The 22,128-nt window shown below is 37.3% G+C and overlaps 1 protein-coding gene across 1 annotated transcript; it reads left to right on the forward strand.

The window, feature by feature from the left end:
* Positions 1 to 387: 387 nt before the first annotated feature.
* LOC139740167 (retinol dehydrogenase 11-like) lies at positions 388 to 21,702 on the forward strand. Its single transcript, XM_071650755.1, has 6 exons — positions 388 to 397; positions 3,608 to 3,826; positions 5,647 to 5,889; positions 6,291 to 6,497; positions 20,406 to 20,604; positions 21,495 to 21,702. Exons 1-6 carry the CDS (start codon positions 388 to 390, stop codon positions 21,700 to 21,702), a joined length of 1,086 nt encoding a protein of 361 aa, XP_071506856.1.
* Positions 21,703 to 22,128: the final 426 nt, after the last annotated feature.

The following is a 22,128-nucleotide window of genomic DNA, read 5'->3' on the forward strand; positions in this document are numbered from 1 at the left end:
GATTAATTTACTTGAATACAATTGTTGCTGCTGTTGTTGTTGTTGTTGTGTAATTTGTTTGTTTTGTGAGAAATAATGATTGAAATTACTTTGTTGAGTTCAGTGAAGTGTAATTTTGCATTCCATTTTCAATACCATATAATACTATAACACAATTTCACGACCTAAAAATGATAATTATAATCATAAGGTCTTATTTACCCAGATTAGCCTCTTCAGTGTTGCCACTGCTCTACCAGAGGCTTCTGCTATTATTATTGTTATTACCATAATATTCATATGCCATGAATAATCACACAAATTGTTCTAACGCATTAATACACATAGTTGGGTACGATATGATTAAAAAGTATGGGGAGAAAAAATACAGAATAGTGTCAAATTGACATGATTGAAGGTAAACTGTACAATAGGGAACATTTCCAATTGGCTTCAAAAATACATTAGACCCTTTTATATGAAACATTGGAAGGGCATGGGTCTATCTTCATAAGCACGCCTTGACTAGGAACATGGCCCCAGCTCATCGAGTTTGTCAAAAAAAAAAAATTGCATTACATTGACTATACTTTCAACATTCAACAGATTAGAATCAGTGGGTCTAATTTTTTTTTACTGGTATTGCACATCACTTGAATAATCAGGCAGGTAATTTCATACCAGATGAAATTTAGTTGTTGCTTTTTAGATCGCCTTTGAGATAGAAACGGAGTTTTTAACTTCCATTGCCTCTTCTTGCGTGCATTCGATGTGTTGTTCACTATGTATGTGACACACATTATCTAATATACACCTCTTTTCTTATTTGCATTATCAGGTCCTGTACAAGTCACCTCAAGAAAATAAAAATGTGTGATGACGGCTCTGTTTGTCAGTGTATTATTTGATTAATAGCTTAATACTGTAGCAGCAACAGGAATCAACTTTGCCTGAACTTTCCAATATTTCGACCTATTCAGCTGGTTGTTGTTTTTGTTTTTCGGGCAGCTGAGATGGCGTGCACCAATCTCGGACTATGCTTTTTTCTAATCTTTGTCACATTCAAGTTAACGATTTTGAAAAAAAAGGAAAATATTTGTAACTACACTCCGCAAAGACGTAAAAATCAAATTAAAAATTTGCAAAACATTCATTGTTTTAATATAACTCGTCTGACTAGAAACTAATGAATTATGAATGAGACCCATAAAGCCATGATGAGACCAAGGGATGAGTGAGCTGTCTTCGGCTCGGTGGTACTACTCGGTAGGCGCAGTGGGTGACGCGAGTTCAAATCGATTTCAAATTCTATACAAATAGTTCCTTCTTTTTTTTTACTTGATGTTCATAAAGTGCAGATCGAACACGGAGAGTAACAGAAAAAAATACCCAACCACATTCCTCAAAATGCAATGAACAATGTTGGCAACACTAAAACCGGTCATGACATGCGTTAAGCACAAATTTACTGATACGTTTTAAGTAACTTCACGATGACAAATTTGTGGTGACTCGAATCTTAACATGTTTTTCATTCTTGTTTAAAAAGAGATATATATATATATATATATTTTACAACGGGAAACTTCTTTCAACTGCACCTCCGCCCTCTCTCTCTTTCTCTCTCTCTCTCTCTCTCTCTCTCTCTCTCACTTCCTCTCCTTTCTGTTTTTCTCTTCCTAGCTTCCTGCCTGTATATTAATCCCAAAATCACCGTACACACCTTGAGACTGATCTCTCTCTCAAGTAAGCGTGCGATTTGCTATTATTGTCATTGTTTTAGGTTACATAAAGATTCAACTTATTTCGAATCAGACATGATTTTGTGTGAATTAGATAATTTCTTGCTATACACTTTTAGCTTTCTTTCACTTACTGTCGTTGCTGTCCATGAGGTTGAGAGTGGACAATCGCAACATGACAGAGAGAGAGAGAGAGGGAGAGAGAGTCAGAGGAAGAGAAAACGGATCTTTCGCAGACAAGATCGAGGGATAAGATTCCACATTCAATGGGAAATCATCGTGAACAGACGACATAGCAGTCTGGTGAACACACACACACACACACATACACACTCACACATTCATACTTTGAATACACTGTATCTCCATTATTTAATTGTCAAGGTCGGCGGAACGAACATGGTATACGATTTTCGTGGGGAAGAAAAAAAGACGCCATAACGCAGTGATCAGTGGTATATAGATACAGTGTGCTCTATTTCGACATTATTAAAGGGTGTGCTTGCATATTACAGTCTAACCCTAATCTAAAGAGATCGGATAATTTTTTTTACTTGCGGGAATCGTGAGTTTTGACTTACCTATATACACAATCAATAGAAATATTAACATGTATTTATATTCATTTTGGGCGTTATTTTTCCTTGACTTGACTGTAGTGTGAGATCGACTTAGGTGAGGTTGATATATATTTATATAATAGAGAGAGCTTCTAGAGGGAGCACCCTCGTTTTGACGAACACGATTATAACCAAATTCCGGTTACAACAAAATGCAAATTTGGGTTTCAAAATTATCGTCTATTATAATAATACTCTATTTGTTCGGTCATAACAAAATTTTGGTACTACATAGCGAAAAAAGAAATGGCGGTCCAGACGACTTCGTTATAATGGGAGTCGACTATATTCATGCCATCACATGCTTTTATTCGGATCCGAATTCCCAAATTACCTATTCTTCTTCCTTTCCTCCTGGAAATACCAAAGGATATGAAATGATTATACACTCTAAAAAATTCCGAGTCAGAACCGACCCGGAACTGGGTCCGTTGGGGTCACACACCGTTCCGGGTAAAAAATGACTTGGAATTTGGTCATGAAGACCCCGAATGGGGTCACCCTGACCCAATTCATGACTCTGAATGGGTCATATCTGACCCCATTCCTTGTCATTTCTGACCCGGAACGGTGTATGACCCCAATGAACCAAGTTCCGGGTCAGTTCTGACTCGGATGTTTTAAGAGTGTAGTATTATTATCCACACGATCTACAACTAGGTTCATGCGGTCGTTATTTTGTGTGCCATTGTGTTGTCAATTTATAAACGAGAAAGGCTTCAGGGTAAATCCGACTTTGTTTCTCAAGTGCAATCGCAGCTAAGTTGTTTTTGTCTTAGCCTTATATCCAGTTCTGAAACAATTACGTGAATTATTGTCCGTACTAGTTCCCGTTTCCCAACCCGCAACATAATTTTGATCGATCCGTGCAACAATTATGCCAAATCCTCTGTATAGACTAAAGTTCAAAAATTAAACAAGTCAAAAAAATTATTAGCGGAAGTATACTGCACGCCTGGCTGGCCAGTGTTGAATTGTTTTGAGCGAAACAGTTGAGTACGCACGGATACAAAAGGACTACTGAGCACATGTACACCGACTTGCTAACAGCACACAGTACGTTGAGTATGATAGCCTTTTTGAATAGAGGACTATTCGTGCACTGTTCGTGCTGTAGAGGCTGCAGCCCCTGTGAAGTTGGTGGAGTCTGACATTCGATCATTACATCACTCCACCAGGGAGGTCACCTCCCTGACTCTACTCAGCTTAGAACACATCAGCAAAGAGAACATAGAGCGTAATATCAACATTAAACCTGGTTGATAGTCGGATCGCATCTCATAATGGATCTTGCCAGAGACACACTTTCTTACTGCTCAGAGTTGGTTCATCAAGGCACGAACTGGTTGCTTGTCGCTCCGTTATCGGTTCGTATTGCTGGATTTCTCGTCGCTTCGTACGGGGCGTACTGGGTTTGGTTCTTTCGAGGGACCAGGCGTGTTAGGAGCAAAGTTAGTCTCGATGGCAAAACTGTCATCATTACAGGTAACTATAGAGACATATCGAACTTCTGTAACAGGGTTAACACTGCACGAAGGGTAGTGAAATACATGGGCGCCACTTCCGGGACAGTTTAGGCAAGAGTTAATAAGAAGAGGATGATTTCTCTTTTCACTTTCGTTTCAGACTAATGAGATTTTTTCTATTTCAAGAGATGTATAATAGGATTGGAGGAAGTAATGTCTTACTCAAATACCATGTAAAAATACATGTACATTTTCAATCAACATTGAATTCATGTAAGGGGACACAAATTCAAATAAGAAGGAGAATCAAATCAAAACTGAAAAATATATTATTACACTGATCAATGTCTTAGGCTAGAATTAATATTGTAGAGTCGGAGATTTTCAGAGACAACTACGAAGCCTACAAATAATTCCCAAGTGCGTGAAGTAGGCCTACAACTTGGCGTGGTATGTTTACTATAGTATAACATCACCATTGTTATTCAATAAGACCGTATAGATAGGCACTGATAGACAGAAGTACGGGTAGTGTTCAGCCACAGAGTCCTTGATTTTGTCTCTCTGAACCGCTATATTTAAAGCACAACCCCGTAATCCACACCCAGAAATTTGTCGTAGAACAAAATGTTCGTAATTGCTGTAGCTTCATATTCAGCTTCACGAATTGTCCCATACGATCACCACAAATCCACACAAACTGGGTGTGTTGGGTGATACACTTGAGGAATACGGATGCTTGAATAATCCTGTTACGTCATGCATTATTTCGTCTGAAAAGAACAAACAATAGTATGCACATACAGGTTACGGTAAAGTTCTCGTTCTTACATGCAAACGCCCTCTTGAAAGCTTGACGCCACAATGGGCGCAATTAATTTGTGTCTTTAACTGATATCATTTCATAATTACACAATCGCATTTACACAGTCTACAAGAACTGAGCTGAGATGAATTAATCCTTGTGATTTGGTATCGACTGCTGAGGGAAGAGAATCAAGGAACCAGATGGGCGTCGGGGATCTTTGGATTGAAAGTTTACTGAGTCCACCCAATCTGCATAACTATGCTATCTTGTTCATCTAAACTCTGCGTTTTGTTCATAAACTGTAAGATTTGGTCTACACAAATGAGACCTGTCCTAATGTTTTCACAATAACGTAAAAATATCCTTGTGTAAGAGCAGTGCAAATCAAGCAAGACACATAAAATGTAGTACCATCAATGGTGACAAAAGTGATCTTCTATGGTATCAGGAAAGCCGGGAAGTGATGTCGGCTAATGGGTAGGCCTATTCATTACCCTCCCTTTAAGTTGCTGGCCTTAAAGTCGGGTGGAATGTAGTGCCAGTTCACAATTCAAGCCAATATTTCTGACGCCTGTACCCGTACTATATTGACTAAAATCAAAATGATATGGTCATCTTCAACAATTCAGTTATGTCATCGTTCATGTTGGGCACAAATCCTTACAAAATGGCCCGCGCGCTCTCTCCGCTTGATGAAGTTGATTACAATCTTTTTCAGATTCCAGCTTCTCGTCTCATCGTTCTTCACAAAATGGACCCGCCTCACCCTTCTGCAAGTAATTCGCCTGGAAGGCTTACAGTTTGATACATAATAATGGCATATACAATGTCAAAGTTTCTAAGGCATATTAAGGTACTTTTTCTATAAACACGTAAACCTGCCGCGCTGAGATTTTCCTCACGTTTGTAGAATCCTGCCAGCATATTGAAGCGAAATGTTTTTGATAGATGGTGATTGCCTCGACCAAGCGATCAGGTTACCATGGTGTTTAATCTTAATTCTTAAGTCTGTTGGTGTCTTTTCCTACCAGGCGCCAATGCTGGCATCGGACGCGAGACAGCCGTGGACCTAGCCAGCCGAGGGGCGCGGGTTATCATGGCTTGTCGTAACCCGACCAAAGCTCAAGCAGCTCTGGCAGAGGTCCGCCAGAGATCAGGAAGCGACAATGTGGTCTTCAAACAGGTGGACACGTCTGACCTCAAGTCGGTTCGAGCTTTCGCTGATCAGATCTTGAAGGAGGAGGATCGTCTCGATATCCTCATCAACAATGCGGGTGACTGACCATATAGTCTTGATTTGCGATTCTAGCAACATTTATTTTGACCTAACCTATTACCCAACTGAATACGTCGAATATCTCTTGGACTTATAACAATACACCTCAATGCCCGACATTCCGTTATGTAATAGCCCTCAAAGGAAATGACACATTTACTTAACTGGTTTTGCAATTCTAAAATTTTAGAGTGAATGATTTGATAAAACATAAGTCGTCATCTCATGAACTATTTTGAGAAATATTAATGCACATTCTCGGCATCAAAATGCTAATAAAGGTGACTGTCTAATATGCAAGCTAACGGAGAAAGAGAGTAGGGGAAAAAACAGCAAACGGATTCGCATTAACATTTAATAACAAGCACGTCTGGAATCGAACATTGAACCTTTACACAGGAATTGGTGGGGATAGGAACAGCGTGCAGTCGGAGGGCTTTGATATTGTCATGACAACCAACCACGTGGGTCACTTCGTTCTCACCATGGCACTGATTGACCTGCTAAAGAAGAGCGCCCCCAGTCGGATCATCAGCGTATCTTCACTCGCTCACGTATTCATTTCTGACCCAGCGATGGTAGACTACAGCAATAAGTTAGCTGAAGGTAGGAGGCAACGATTGTTCTGATTTTGTACACTTGACAATTTTAATGGTAGTTATATCGGCCTGCTAACCAGTTTACAATCTGTCAGACAAACATACGTACTGACAAAAACCTTCCATGAGGGATGAATCTTGTATTGTTTTCATAATATGGAGAAAGAGTGAAATCAACCAACAAGTCCATCCACGGCAAATATTTGTGATTTTTAATACATTTTTATACCTTTACGTTTACTACAACTACTTCTGATCAGGTTCATATATTTTATTTTATCTCCATAACTTGTCCGGACGCCACTACGAGCTGTGCTGGTGTTTTCGTGATTGACGTACGTGTTGTACGTTGGTCACCTTCGGTTTGTGTTGTGATGCCTATTATCTTTACCACTTGGAATTCCGGAGAGAGTTATTCTTTCTCTTTTTTTTTCGGAGAAAAAAGGACCCAATATATGACCACGTAAATGCACATCATTCCAGCCCCGTTGGCGAACAGATAAGTTCTGGAATTACATTACTTGATGTGACGTCACTGCAAGTAATTTACCGATTTCCATCCTTGCTGCATTAGTCACGGTCATGATCACATGATTGCAATACGACCAATCCCAGACCAGAATTTCTTCCCTTGAACATTCAAATTTAGTATTTATACCATTACAACTGTGTCACTGCTGAAGAATAGTTTTCCGGTCGTCTTATCCCGCTAGCGATTTTTTTTTCCGTAACCCTAACGCGTCGAAATTGCCAATTGTCTCACTTGAGCAAAGACTATCAGTGTACAAGTTAAAATAAAATAAATAATATATAAATAAATAAATAAATAAAAAATGAAAAAAATGAAGATTCTTGCGGGGTAGAGATGCTGCCTGTATGAGTTACAATCCATCATGGAGTTTTCAGGAAAAAGTCCAAAAAAAAAAAAAAAACTGAGAAGACGTAGAACGGAAAAGGCAAGAATGAATGATCGCGATGGTCCACTTGAGTAACATATCTCTTGATTATTGATGGTATCAAAAATTGCACTATAGTCTTATCAAATTTTCCGCAACCCACTAAACGGTGGCTACGTTATAGTAACTGATAAAACTGCGTTCATGTGTAATAATACGCTTTAATATAATATACTTCACGGATATCACATGCTGAAAATCTAGATGAATCAATAACCTGAAAATACATATACAAGTGTACATGTATTACGGATTAATCCATTAATGAAACTTACATATTCTGTTGAGGAATCACTCTGTCCTTCAGAATTGCATATCAGTTTACGTGATCAGGAGAATGCGCGCAAATTATTGTATCTTGCTTGAATACCTGAAAAGGAAAATCAAGTGTCATGAGTTCAAGGCCACTGTTCATGCGTGTGTAATAATTTTGCAGAAGAGCTAACTTATGTAAATGTGACTACATAACTCTCTCCATGGCAGCTTAATGTATAGTTCAATTTTTATGCACTGCCTTGCTGCATACAGGGTGAACTTAAGTCTACCACTAACACTACCTGACTACAGAGAATTATCCCAGCATAAAGATAAGCGTGCAATGTTTGCCATTATAAGTTCAGTTAGTACACTAGTCTATTTATCCATGAGTTTATCAACAATTATTCATCAACTTCAGTTCCGTTCCTTTTATTCGTTATTAATCAAATGTGGTATGGCACGACGCGATGTATTATCCTTGGGGATGTGTGTTTGTGTGTGTGTGGGGGGGGGGGGTGGCGTAAAGGTTATGTTAAGGATACACTTCCTATAGGAATATCCGATTCCACGTTTTCTTAACTATTTTGTTTTGTTGTTGATCGGTAAATATAAAGAATTACTTGAAATTTGTGATTATGTATGTGTTCACAGTATTGTGAGTATAAATTATGCTTGTATAATTGTGTATGTAGTAAAAATTGTATCATTTATAATGTGTACATGTACATGAATATATGTGAGTTTGTGCATGTATGTAGATATTCCTATGTGCACGCCCATGTACCAACAAAAAGAATTTCCTAAATGAACAATAGATGAATCTGAAATCTGAAATCGGAATGCCATGACGTCTTTAGCAAGGCATTTTATCGCTAAAGCTGCTCTAATTCCACAGAATGGTTACGAAACAAAACAAAATAGAACAGAAAACAGCACGCATAAAACTAGCCAGTTTTAACAGAACTCTAAAATGAACATTTTGATATTACTGCCTGCAAGCCTACATTATAAGACATGGCTATACAACCAAAAACATAACAGATACAAGAAATTTGATGAAGGGTAATATCGAGAGTAAGGCCTTGGTCGAGAACATTGTGGATATTTCAAATCATGCTTAACGATGATGTTTTAACTCACCATTTTCCACGTGGTAGGAATCTGCGGGGTCTTGATATTATGAAGTGGACAAAATAATTTTGAAGTCAGAGTTGCAGTAAGCCGCTACGAAAAGCCTCAGAAGAGCTGATCTGCTATGGAAATGGAATTTGCGCTAGATGCTCAGCTCAAACACGCATGAACGAGCTGTACAATGAGCCATCTGGGAGTCAACTTATGTGCACATAAGTTTGCACGACTCAACAATTCATTGAATTCATAAATCATGTTCAAGAAAAGAATGAACATGCCCACACCAGGTGACCAAATTACTGGGTCCGTGAATTGACACTCTAGGAAACATCCATGTCATTATTTTGCATCGAATGTATTCTATGGATTAATAGGCGTTTTAAAAAAAATTTCCACTTTTGATTCTTAATAATTCAGTAACTATATATCAGATAACACTATCATTGATATGGGAGATAGTTGTATAGTGTACAATTTCGTTGGAGGTGGTTTAAAACACAAATCAGTTTCATGAAATCCATGATCAATTTCACAGTTAGGTTACAGATTTTGCTCTATTTCCAACCCTGTGTACAAAATTTTCACTTTACACAGGGGTCAATGGGTGTGTATGGGAGTATGTGGTTAACACCCTGACATTGGTGTTGAACAATAGCCAGGGTTTTAATGCTTTATTATTTATTCATGAGAAATTCCACTATCACAGCTAGTCTTTATTCATTCTAAAATGTGGTGTTTGCAAGCACACGGAAACATGTGCTTACATTTTTCATGTGCGTGCATTTTACCCTTAGGCTTTACCGTGCATGAATCCATGAAAAAAAAAGGGGAAAAAATCAACCCTTAAAAATAAATCGTGTAGTTTGCACCCTTATATATCCGCGAGTTTGCTCTCTAAATGATTTTAGTTTATCATTTCCTTTACGTTTACTTAATAAAATATGCATACATAAAATGTGACAATGGTATGAATAAAATGACAATGTGACAAACAAACAAAGCAAACAAACAGCAAAAGATATCAAGTGAAGGGGTGAGTGAGAAGGCAATTGGCCTTATTGAAAACTAATCCCGGAAAAGTAAATACATTGTATATACAGAGAAAAACATTGGCACACACACACACACAAACACACACACACTCACACATACACACACATGCATACACAGACAAAAACATGGACCAGTGCATATTAGCAATACACAAGATGTCATTTTCACAAACACACCCTATCTTGCTAGTCTCTTATAAATTCGTAAAATGATATTGGTAACTTCCAGAAAACCTTTCAAGTAAAATACGTTTTAAAGCTTCCTTTAAACTTTGTACCGTTTTCTTACATTTCACATCAGAGTGGATGGAATTCCAGATTTGAGGGCCTTGAAAAAATATTGACTTTTTTTTTCTGTCCCGAGATCGAGTCGCAACGAAAATCTTTAGCGTGTAGTAGGGTTTGATTCCATCATCGCACAGTAAGCATGCAGGGAATGCTGTGACATATTCCATTTCGATTGGTCAATACCAGACGAGCAGTCAAGTATTCTTCGTTAGCTTGTTCGCAGACCCTTTCATCAAAGACTCAACTTCATTTAAAGATGCTCCGATGAATGATTATGAAATTATGGGAGAACATCAAGTTTTATGATGTCTTTAAAAATTCATGTACATAGTAGCACCACGACGGTATGCAATATTGTATTCAAGTGTCAATCAACACCATATGGGTCTTTCTTTGAGACTTGTTATGGGCTCAATATTGCACCTCAGCAAGAATGAACCACAAACAGGAAGATATGTCTTTGTAATGGTAATTACGTTTCGACATCCCTAACAATAAGAGATAGGTTAGGTGAATGTTAAAGACACGGGGATACACGAATAGAAATTGCTCAAAAAAATGAAATAAAACGAACATTATTCTAATAGGCATGCCTGGGCAGTAATCTGATGTTCCTATTGATAGAGAATTCTATTTGAAGATTCATATCAGTTTGCTTTGTCAGAATCATGAGGAAAAGTGATAAAATAAACCGGCTATCCAGGGTACAGTTTAAACACTTTCACATGAAACAGCTCTGATTAACACTTTTGCACGATAATATTTCTGTTCAGAATTGACTTTTGTTTTATATGTTTTTATCTTAAAGTTTAGGATTTCATTTGAAGCAAAATATAGCCAAAATTATGTAAACGTCCAAAATGAATCTTCAGATTGCTCAGTGAGACGGCGGCATCCAATCCCGATCAGCGAAGGCACAAATGCACCTGTGGAATTGTTTTGTACAGCAATAGAAATCTGACGACTATTTGAATAATTACATCCAGTTGGAACTTCATCTGTTAAACCTCCTAGGTTATGTGTACAATGTGATTGGTCAATACCAGACAAGCAATCAAGTATTCTACTTTTGTTTTTTTAGTAGACCCCTTTCATCATGGACTCAACTTAATTTGAAAATATACTCTCGATGAATGATTATAGAATATGAAAGATATTTAAGTTTCCTGATATCAAAAAATATATGTTCATAATATCAGCACAAGGATATGTAATATTGCATTTTAGTGCCGAGCAACACCATAGGATGGCCTTTGTTTTGAGACTAGTTTGGGGCGTAATATTGCACCGTCAATGACCGTGGCAAGATCGAACCCAAAATGAACCATATAAGAAGCAAAGTTCCACCATTTTCTCAAATCGTGTAGTTTGCACCCATTTTCGCGACTTCGAACCCTTCTAGCTCCCTTATTGAACCTTTTTTTCTTCGTGTGTACGCGGCAGCCTCAAAAGTGGAGTGAGCGTCAGGTGGTGTCCGTTGACAAGCCACGAATGATTTTATTTTATTTTTTTTTTTGGGGGGGGGGGTAGGATAATAGTGCTGCTTGATATAATGATGTGTACATAGGCCGCGAGGTAAAAGAAATTTCATTTCAATTCAATTAAATTCGATTTTATTGTCCGTTTCTGGAAATTTGTTTTGTTAGCATGCATACAAGTTACATCGATACATACAATATACAGAGCACACGTTTAACTCATGGATACATAGACATGATAAACACACAAGAGATATACAGCAATACAATGTCAATGTCATTGTCAGAAATATATAACATTAAAGACATATTAATCTGTATAAATCAACGTTGTGTTGGGTGTGGTGTGCATTAACATACACAAGTGTGTAAATATGTATCAGATTTATAATAACTATATAAAACTTTTAAACAATATAAATTAATACATCTTTACGTCTAAATAAGTGATTGTATATATAAAAATCTCGAAGGCTTTTTACGTGCGTGTGTGTGCGTGTATATGTGTATACGTGTGTGAACGTACAAAAATGTAAGTCTATGTTTTTTGACAAAAACCGTATAAATTACATCCATACGATTGTTCTTTTGTTTTTGTTTTACAACAGCTGAGATAGTGTATGATATAGTAATTTGCTAGTCAACTGTTAGGATGGCGTTCACAGCTGTCTGTGAAGGGTTAGTGTATAGGATCGCATTTGTATAAACATAAAAAAAATCTACGGTTTAAAGATGTTAAAAGCAATGACAGTATTCAATGAAACATTGTGCCAACATCCATGTGATGTTTACATGAATGGTTAGTCCAGCGTGGCACGACATAACTACGTGCATGTGAAGGTTGAGCCAACATTGGTTCGAAACCAAGATGTTGACTCCACTAGGAATTAATCACCTACACAGTGTTCAAAAATTCATTCTGCCCCCTCCCCCGCAGAAAAGTGGTGTTTTGATGTGCTCGTCACTTAATTTATGAAGAGTATTTTGATAATTTTCTCCTTCGTAGGCATTTGTAAAGATATCATTGAGAAATTTATTTGAAATGTATTTTCCATGATGTTTTGATGAAGTAATAGAACTCATGTCACAGAGGTTATTTGTAAAATATTTGGAGTGATTACTAAAGAGGATGAATTTAAAATGGAATACAAACATGTATTTTAAAGGTCCTGATTACCGTTGAGAACAGTGTTTTAAAAAATGTTCAAGATATCACTTTTGATGCATGTGTAGGTCATTCCACATCCCACCATATAAAACGTTTTCAATAAAGAATGAAATATAAGGAGATATCACTATTTTTCTCACTAAACCATAACTGTAGACGGTTTAATCTGGAAACATTTTTATTATAATTATTGTACACATTTTGTATATCTAAAAATACATAACATCGATGATAATGGTTCAAATATTTACATTGGTTGTTTCTATCCCTAACGCACATTTAAGAACTACTTTGAAGCACCAATGCTGGGTTTTTGTTTCATATGCAAAAGGTAAATGATGCCTTTACGTTAGAATATGAAATTTTGCATACATGTACTTTCTTTTCTATTCTCTTGTATAGGAAGTCGCTGGAAACGTCATAGATTGCCTGATTTTCTTGATCGATTATAATTTGTTGAAAATTAGAATGATACCTTTCTTAAGAAAGTTTTCCTCAATCTTTAACCAATAATATTTTCTTATTTGCCAAGGGTTTTTTTTTTAAGAAGTTATCTTTAGTTTGGACTTCCCCTTACTTTAGGTTTCAGACCTGTAAATTCATCTATTTCAATGTTTGACGTTGTATCTCAGATCAGCAGAAGTTGTCGATTTCTACAGCCTGGATGCATTAGGATGCGTGCAGAAAATGCACAGAAATTGGTTAGGAAAAACATATATCACTAATACTAAAGTAGTCATATGAGCGGTTGAATTGGCAGAAAGGGATGGAACAAACTTTATGAACATCTCAGCTAGCAGACGGAGGTCAAAAAGACGTCTCAATTTGGTCGCAACTACATGGTCAAAGTTGTCGCAAGTCTGAAAATGACCAGAAAATGACGTGATTTCACCGTCTCTTTGAAACGAATTTATCACGTCATGTTATGGACCTCCTGATGTGTTACGTCAGTTTTGCGACGTATTTGTGACCCGCTACAACAAAATGATCCTAAAGTCGGGCGAGGTCGATTATTTGAAAATTGCATGACACAATTACCTAATCGTTCTGCTTTAAATTGATATATAACACGTCTAATAAAAATAATCGGTAGCGGAGATATCGATGTATGAAAGAGAGCATATCAAGACGTCTGGGAAATCACTGTTTCGAGAAAAGCGCCCTAAAAGTTCTCCTTGCGACGCAATCACAATCAAGAAACACGCAAGTCAGTATTCACCTCCGGACAATAGAAGTTAAGCCCTAGCAACCCCCGAAATGCTCATTCAAACACAGCGTCGGCGGTCTCCTCACCGACCAATCAGTGACCAGGATGTCAGGAGAAGCGGCTAGGCATATCGCAACCCGCCCGCACGCACCAGTCGACTGGGCAGTGTGCGAGCTTCAAGCTTCGGTTAGCGGCAAGCAGCAAACTGACCAATGAGATCACTCTGGTCGTTTTTAGGGGCGGAGCCTATGTGTGGCGCTCAATCCAAATGTTCGAACCAGTTTCTGCTTCGTTGTATCGCCAAAAAAACATGGCCCAGAAAAACGCTATTTTTTGGTCTTTCCTTTCATTATTTTGCTTCAAAATTTCGACAGATGATAGAAGACATGTCAGACTCTAATAATATGTCAAATTCAGAAAATCGTAAGTTTTGACCAATTTTGATGCTCTAACTTCAAACTCGATTTTCACGGCTTCGACCGTGCGCGACTTTAGGACCATTTTGTTGTAGCGGGTCACATTTATTACCTAATATTGGTGACATATTGATGACGTAAAATTTACGTCAATTTTGCGACGTAAATTTTACGTCATAAACACGTATTAATGACGCAATCTACGTTGGTTTGCAACGTATTCATAGCGTTATTTAAATGACGTCTTAATACCGTAATACATACTTTGTTTTACAACACATTTATGATGTCATAAGAGCGACGTATTAACGTGAAATTTTCTTCAGTTTTGCGACGTATTTATGACGTCATATTAGCGACGAACTAAAGACGTAAAATTCATGTCAATTTTGTGACGTATTCACGTCGTATTTACGACGCATAAGTGAAGTAAAATTTACGTTGCTTTGCAATGCATTTATCACGTCATATTAATGACGTATTATAACGTGAAATTTAGGCTACATTGTTTTGGGACGTATTTATGACGTTATATTAGCGACATGTGAACGTTATGTTCCCGTCAGTTTTGCGACGTCTTTATGACGTCATTTTATTAGGCCTACGAATAGTTTTATAGAGTTATATTGGTTTGCTTTGCAACGTATTTATCACATCATATTAATGACGCATTATAACGTTAAATTTACGTTGATTTGCGCAATATTTATGACGTTATATTAACGACATGTGAACGTTATGTTCACGTCAGTTCTGTGATGTCTTTATGACGTCATATTATTAGGCCTACGAATTATAGTTTTGTGGAGTTATATCAGCTTGTTTTGCAACGTATTTATCACGCCATATTAATGACGTATTATAACGTGAAATTTAGGCTACATTGTTTTGGGACGTATTTATGACGTTATATAAGCGAAATATGAACGTTATGTTCACGTCAGTTTTGCGACGTCTTTGTGACGTCATAATTAGGCCTACGAATTATAGAGTGTTATAGTTATATCAGTTTGCTTTGCAACGCGTTTAACGTTAAATTTACGTTGTTTTGCGACGTATCTATAACGTTGCATTAGCGACGTATTAACGTTATGTCCACGTCAATTTTGCGACGTCTTTATGACGTCATTTTATTATGCCTACGAATAGTTTTATAGAGTTATATTGGTTTGCTTTGCAACGTATTTATCACATCATATTAATGACGCATTATAACGTTAAATTTACGTTGATTTGCGACATATTTATGACGTTATATTAACGACATGTGAACGTTATGTTCACGTCAGTTCTGTGATGTCTTTATGACGTCATATAATTAGGCCTACGAATTATAGTTTTGTAGAGTTATATCAGCTTGTTTTGCAACGTATTTATCACGCCATATTAATGACGTATAACGTGAAATTTAGGCTACATTGTTTTGGGACGTATTTATGACGTTATATTAGCGAAATATGAACGTTATGTTCACGTCAGTTTTGCGACGTCTTTGTGACGTCATAATTAGGCCTACGAATTATAGTGTTATAGTTATATCAGTTTGCTTTGCAACGCGTTTAACGTTAAATTTACGTTGTTTTGCGACGTATCTATAACGTTGCATTAGCGACGTATTAACGTTATGTCCACGTCAATTTTGCGACGTCTTTATGACGTCATTTTATTATGCCTACGAATAGTTTTACAGAGTTATATTGGTTTGCTTTGCAACGTATTTATCACGTCATATTAATGACGCATTATAACGTTAAATTTACGTTGTTTTGCGACGTATTTATGACGTTATATTAACGACATATGAACGTTATGTTCACGTCAGTTTTGCGACGTCTTCATGACGTCATATAATCAGGTCTACGAATTATAGTTTTGTAGAGTTATATTAGTTTGTTTTGCAACGTATTTATCACGTCATATCAATGACGTATTATGACGTTAAATTTACGTTGTTTTGTGACGTATTTATGACGTTATATTAGCGACATATTAACGTTATGTTTACGTAAGTTTTTCGACGTCTTTATAACGTCATATAATTAGGCCTACTAATTATAGAGTTTTATAGAGTTATATCAGTTTGCTTTGCGACATACTGTCGTCAGAATGACGACATTATCACATCATTACTGTCGTCAGAAAGACGTCGAAATTGTCAACAATAAGACGATTTTTTTTTTCAAATGGAAGATATAAAAATGACGCCATTATTTAGACTTCAGAAAGGCGCAATAATTGTCGTTTGTTTAACGTAAATAAGCAAAGAAAGCAGACACCATTTAGACGTCTTAAACTGACGCCAGAAAGTCGTATTTCTGCTCAAATGGATGACGTCTAAAAGACGACATATTTGTGACGTCTTTCTGAGGTTTGGGTTGTTATATAAAGACGTCATAAAGACGTGTAAATTACTAATTTAAAGACGAGACTGACGTCAAAAAATGTTTTAGACGAAAATAAACAAAGATACTGGACGTCAAATTAACGTTTCAAACTGACGTCAATATGTCGTATTTTTGCTCAAAGAGAAGTTGTCCAAAAGACGTCATTGGTGGTCAGATAAGAGTTGTCTTAATGACGTGTAGATCACAATTCTAAAGACAAGATGTACGTCAGAACGTCATGAGCACGTCGTTTACACGTCAATTCATGACTTTTTAACGTATATTGGAAAAGAAAACAAGGAATACATCTGAAAGACGCCTTTTTTTCAAGAACAAGGGAAATGGACGTGATTTTGACGTCATTTTGAAGTCGTGGCCAGTTGGTTTATCAGTATTTCAGTTTAAGATCAAATAAAGCGCTTGTGAGCACCTCAAGGTACAAATCATGATAAAAATCTAACCTACCCTACTCCTGCAAATGTCCTAAGCCTTATATCTACGTCTACCACCTATTCATATATAGTTGCTAGCATTGTTGTATCACGTTTAAGGGGAAAAATTTGTAATGCTTTATGACATGGTTGCTAAACTAGGTCACAGGAGGCTCAAGCTTGAAATATATAAATATGTGTTCATAAAACACGCTGAAGTTTGAATAACAAACATTTTTTAAACAATAGAGTGCACAATTTCTGACACTTTTATAATTATAACCAGAATGTTTACTTTTTCAGACATGAACAACGACCAGCTGTGACCTCGCTTTCATTTTCTTTCAGAATAACTCTTGATTACGATTTTTACGTTAGCATACACGAAACTTTGCAAGTAACGATATACTGCACACCTACCACACCCACACAAACACATAAACACACAAACACACAACACACATTGCACGCACTCGCACATACACACAAAGACACACACACAAAGTGCATGGAAGGTGCAATCATTGCACTTTCAGGCGCCCGCCCTCGAGTTTTCGGTGCAAAGAAAACACACACACACATTGCAACATTGCTGATAGATTCCGTACTTTTGTCCAGGCTTGGTATGGAGCTATATAGGACACCATAATATGATGGCTAACATCGTTTAAACGTATATCAGTTTCCTATAAATGCATATTATAAAAACGCGTAAGTAGCGTCTGTGACTCTGAACAGATGCTTGATGTTCCAACTTAATGAAAAGACCTTAAATTTGGCTAATATCGGGTAGATTAATTTTCTTTTGGTTATCCTTCACCATTAGAATAAATGAAATTAATTTGTGCCAAATAACAACACATTATAAAACGATCGTTTCAAGTCGCTTCCACAAATGCGTATTACTCATAAACTCATGAACCCACCTGGGAATCTGATACCAGTTAATGCCAGGTGATTGTTTCTATATCTAATACATCGATCATGAAGTTTCATAAAAAGTTACGAGTATAACAAGAACTCGAGTTTTGGAGCGCGCTCGGTAACCAGCTAACACGTGTGAATGCGGCTAGTGTTCTTATAAACAAACAAACAAACAAACAAACAAATCAGTGTTTTAATATTCAATCATTTATCTTCATTATTTCATTGAATTGACTAACAATAAGGGTGCTAGGCCATGTGGGCATTGAAGGGAGGGATCGAGTAGGAATATATTGATAGTCGCATTCAATGCTTATTTAGACTGATGAAAATGATGAAGCTGAAAATATGCAAGAGATTTCGTGAAGTTGTTGATGGATTGGTGACATGAAAAAAAAAGTATAGATAAGTGCAATATGGTGGAGGAAGATTGCTTGTGGTAATTTGTATACGATGGTAATACGAGTAGCAATCATGGTGATGATATAGATGATAAGATGACATCCAGTTGTGACATGATAGTAATGATGTTTATAGTCGATCCCACAGAACTCTTTTCTGTGATCGATCCCTCAGTTTTATAATCTAATTGAAGCAATGATGGTAGTGATGATTGCTTGATATTAAAGGAAACCAAAACCCAAAAGAGCAATATGGATTGAGTGAACGCAGCAACATTAGTGAAAGTTTGAGGAAAATCCGACAATCGATGCAAAAATTATTCATTTTTATAGTTTTGGTGTTGTAATCACTGGATAAGGAGACTACTAGAGTCCATGACGTCATGTGTGGACAACAATGTAAAGAAAACATGAAGAGAATTCCACAAAGAAATCATTTTTCATGAAAATTACACATTCCATCAACTTAACTGATACTGACATAAGTTATGTTAAAGGCAGTTATCATTCCCCCTACTTTCTGAAAGCGGTTTTTATAGTATCCCCTTATCCAGTTGTACCAACATCAAAACGTTAAAAATGCATAACTTTTGCATCTTTTACAATTGTGCGATTTTCCTTTAACTGTCACTGATGTGTTTTACTAATATTGCTGCTTTCACTCAATCCACATTTCTCTTTGGGTTTGGGTTTCCTTCACTGATGGTCGTTTTGGTAGAGGTAACGAGGCACTTGATGAGGAGAACTATAGGGTTGGCAATGATAAAGTGAACATAAAAAAATATAGACCTATATATCTATATTGATAGATCAATTCAAACCGTACGTGATATTAGAATGAAAATGAGTTGCTGTTTGCTTTATAAATGCTGTTTCAAAATGCCTTTATAAAGCTGATTGAATTAACATATCGATCGAAATCGATGATTACTCTCCCCCAGCTTCTCTTCCCTCCCCATCTTCATCTTGGATGTTAGTACATGAGAATTTAATCATATATCTTGATCTACATGAACCTGAACTAAAAAGGAGCCTACTACGCCTTTCTGAATCATTTTTTTTAAAGCACAATCATCGTGAGGTTGGAGAAGTATAAACCCAAATTAACCAAGTAGTGTATTCATGTTACCCAATTAGACCTAATGCCCACTTCGAATCTGATTCTGCGTGGCTTAATAAACATGATCAATGTTAACAATAGCAATTGCTACAGTTGTACGCCTATATAGGCCTAGATAATACATATATCATAATTCATTCCAAGCTTAGATTTCCAATTTACTTTTGCAAGATATTGATGAAAACTTCGAGTTTGCATCTTAACAACAATTTGTACTCCATGACTGAATTTCTCTTTTCTAATGTTTTCATCGAGACACTCAGCGCTTAGAAACATTGTAATAAGCGCTTTATAAATGATATTTATTATTATCATTAACAACGCAAGTCTTGCGAGACAAAGGAAAAGTGTCAGCAGACGGCGAACAAAACCACAGGAATACCAGTAGTGTAAGCAGACGGCAAAGCAGAACGCGATGCCGATGGCGAAGTGGAAACACGCACACACACACAACACAACACAACACACACACACACACACACACACACACACAAAGCCGTTGTTATGACAGTTCACAAGGCGGCGTGCCATTCTCACATTCTAATCTGATTCTGTGGTTAGCAGACGACCATGGTACTGTATACAAGAAAGCAACACAAGTATCGCAACCAACTAGTACACTGATAGTCTTTGCTCAAGTGCCACAATTGACAATTTCGACGCGTTAGGGTTACGGAAAAAAAAATCGCATCCCGCTACAGGTATCAGTGTCCGCTATCGTTACGCTAGAAGCAAACTGGCCAACGTGCATTTCACTAAAGAGTTAGCGCGCCGCCTAGCGGGCACCAACGTGACAGCCTACTCGCTACATCCGGGAACTATCTTTACGAATATCTTGAAGTCAACATTGACTACAGTGGGGAAGAAAATTCGGTATTATCTCTTCACGCCGTTGCTGTGGTAAGTTCTTGATTCAAATCTAATATTTTCATGAGTTGGGAAAGGAAAGGATGTACCACCACCACCCCCCCCCACCCCTTCCTAAGAAAGAAAGAAAAATATGTTAATAGCACTTTGTAGTTGTGATTATAGTCACAGTCTTTGAGTGAAGTCAGTCTTGATTAGATTCAGTGTGATTAATTTCGTTTTGTTGTGACCACATTAAGTGCTGCAGCTATCTGCGTCATTTCCATTCCGAAAGTCCAATAATGCAGACAACAGTATTCCTCAGTGCTTCTATAATTTAGCTGCTGCTATAATTTTCAGTTTACTATTTCTGACTCTGACAACAATAGCAATAACGTTAAAAGAGTATTAAGTGGTCTCATTGATGCGATGCTTATATCTGTCTGTTAGTAGGCTAAGATGTTTTGAGGGGTAAATTTGCGTTCTTTGTGTAAATATGTTTTCTTGACCTCGTGATGAGTTGTATTGGCTTTATCTTTATATTCTAATTGAAAGTTTCATCGTTATTCGCTCTATTCCTGTTATCAAAGTAACAAATTCAGATTCTGTCGTGCCTTCAAAACTAAAAAAAAAAACCAAAAGTCAAAGAATGGGGAGGTATATGTAGCTGAATGACATAGTCACTTCTAACACAGAAAAAATAAAGTAATCTGCAAACGATAATCGTAAATAATTACTATAGGCATTCAGAAAAATAGACTCCCATTCCAGTACTCTGAAGATCGGTTATGTCATTTTTCGACTGAAATCACTGACTGTAGAATCTCGCATTCGCTTTGTCTTTACTTCGTTTTGTTTGCAATGAAATTATTTTTGTTTCATTGTGTCATACTTCAACTATAGCAAGAGTGCAATATCTGTGATATTTATCTTATTGCTGTCAGGTTGTTTCTACTGAGTGAGAAGGACGGAGCCCAGACAACAATCTACTGTGCCATTGACGAATCGGTCACACAACATAGCGGTGGATATTTCGCAAACTGTCAGCTGGCCAAGGAGTCTAAGTTGGCCAAGGACATGGCGCTCGCCAAGCAACTCTGGGACGTCAGCTGCGAAGCGACTGGCATCGACCCTAACAAACTCTCGGCATGAAATTTGGTCATAATCTGGACATTACACTATCATCGATAGAGGCTGCGGCCGCCGCGGAAGTATATACTCACACCCTAGAGTAAGTTATAGGCCTAGTATACGCCATCGACTCACACACACATACACACACACACACACACACACACGCACACACACACACACACACACACACTATTGTCTCTTAGAAGAAAAAATCTTGGAAAACAACTGAAAAATAGAATAACAACACAACATATAACTTTCCGAAAGTTCTGTCTAGAGATTCTTCCCTCTGAAGGTGTGTGTGTGTGTGTGGGGGGGGGGGGGGGGACTATTGACCCCCACCCACACACACATACTCAAACACATTCTGAGAACACATAATGTTAACCGAATAATTGTTTTAGTTTGAGTTTATTTCATTTCGACACGGTCACTCACGTCAGA

The sequence above is a fragment of the Diadema antillarum genome, unplaced genomic scaffold, assembly GCF_040938485.1.
Source record: "Diadema antillarum isolate AM-2024a unplaced genomic scaffold, OU_Dant_1.0 seq00000839_RagTag, whole genome shotgun sequence".
NCBI classification, from domain to species: domain Eukaryota; kingdom Metazoa; phylum Echinodermata; class Echinoidea; order Diadematoida; family Diadematidae; genus Diadema; species Diadema antillarum.

Bases quoted from the DNA above. Each gene is read 5' to 3' on its own strand.
- LOC139740167 (XM_071650755.1), top strand. The intron at 3,827-5,646 runs GTAACTATAGAG...TTTTCCTACCAG, and splicing joins CAAAACTGTCATCATTACAG to GCGCCAATGCTGGCATCGGA. The intron at 6,498-20,405 runs GTAGGAGGCAAC...ATCCCGCTACAG, and splicing joins CAGCAATAAGTTAGCTGAAG to GTATCAGTGTCCGCTATCGT.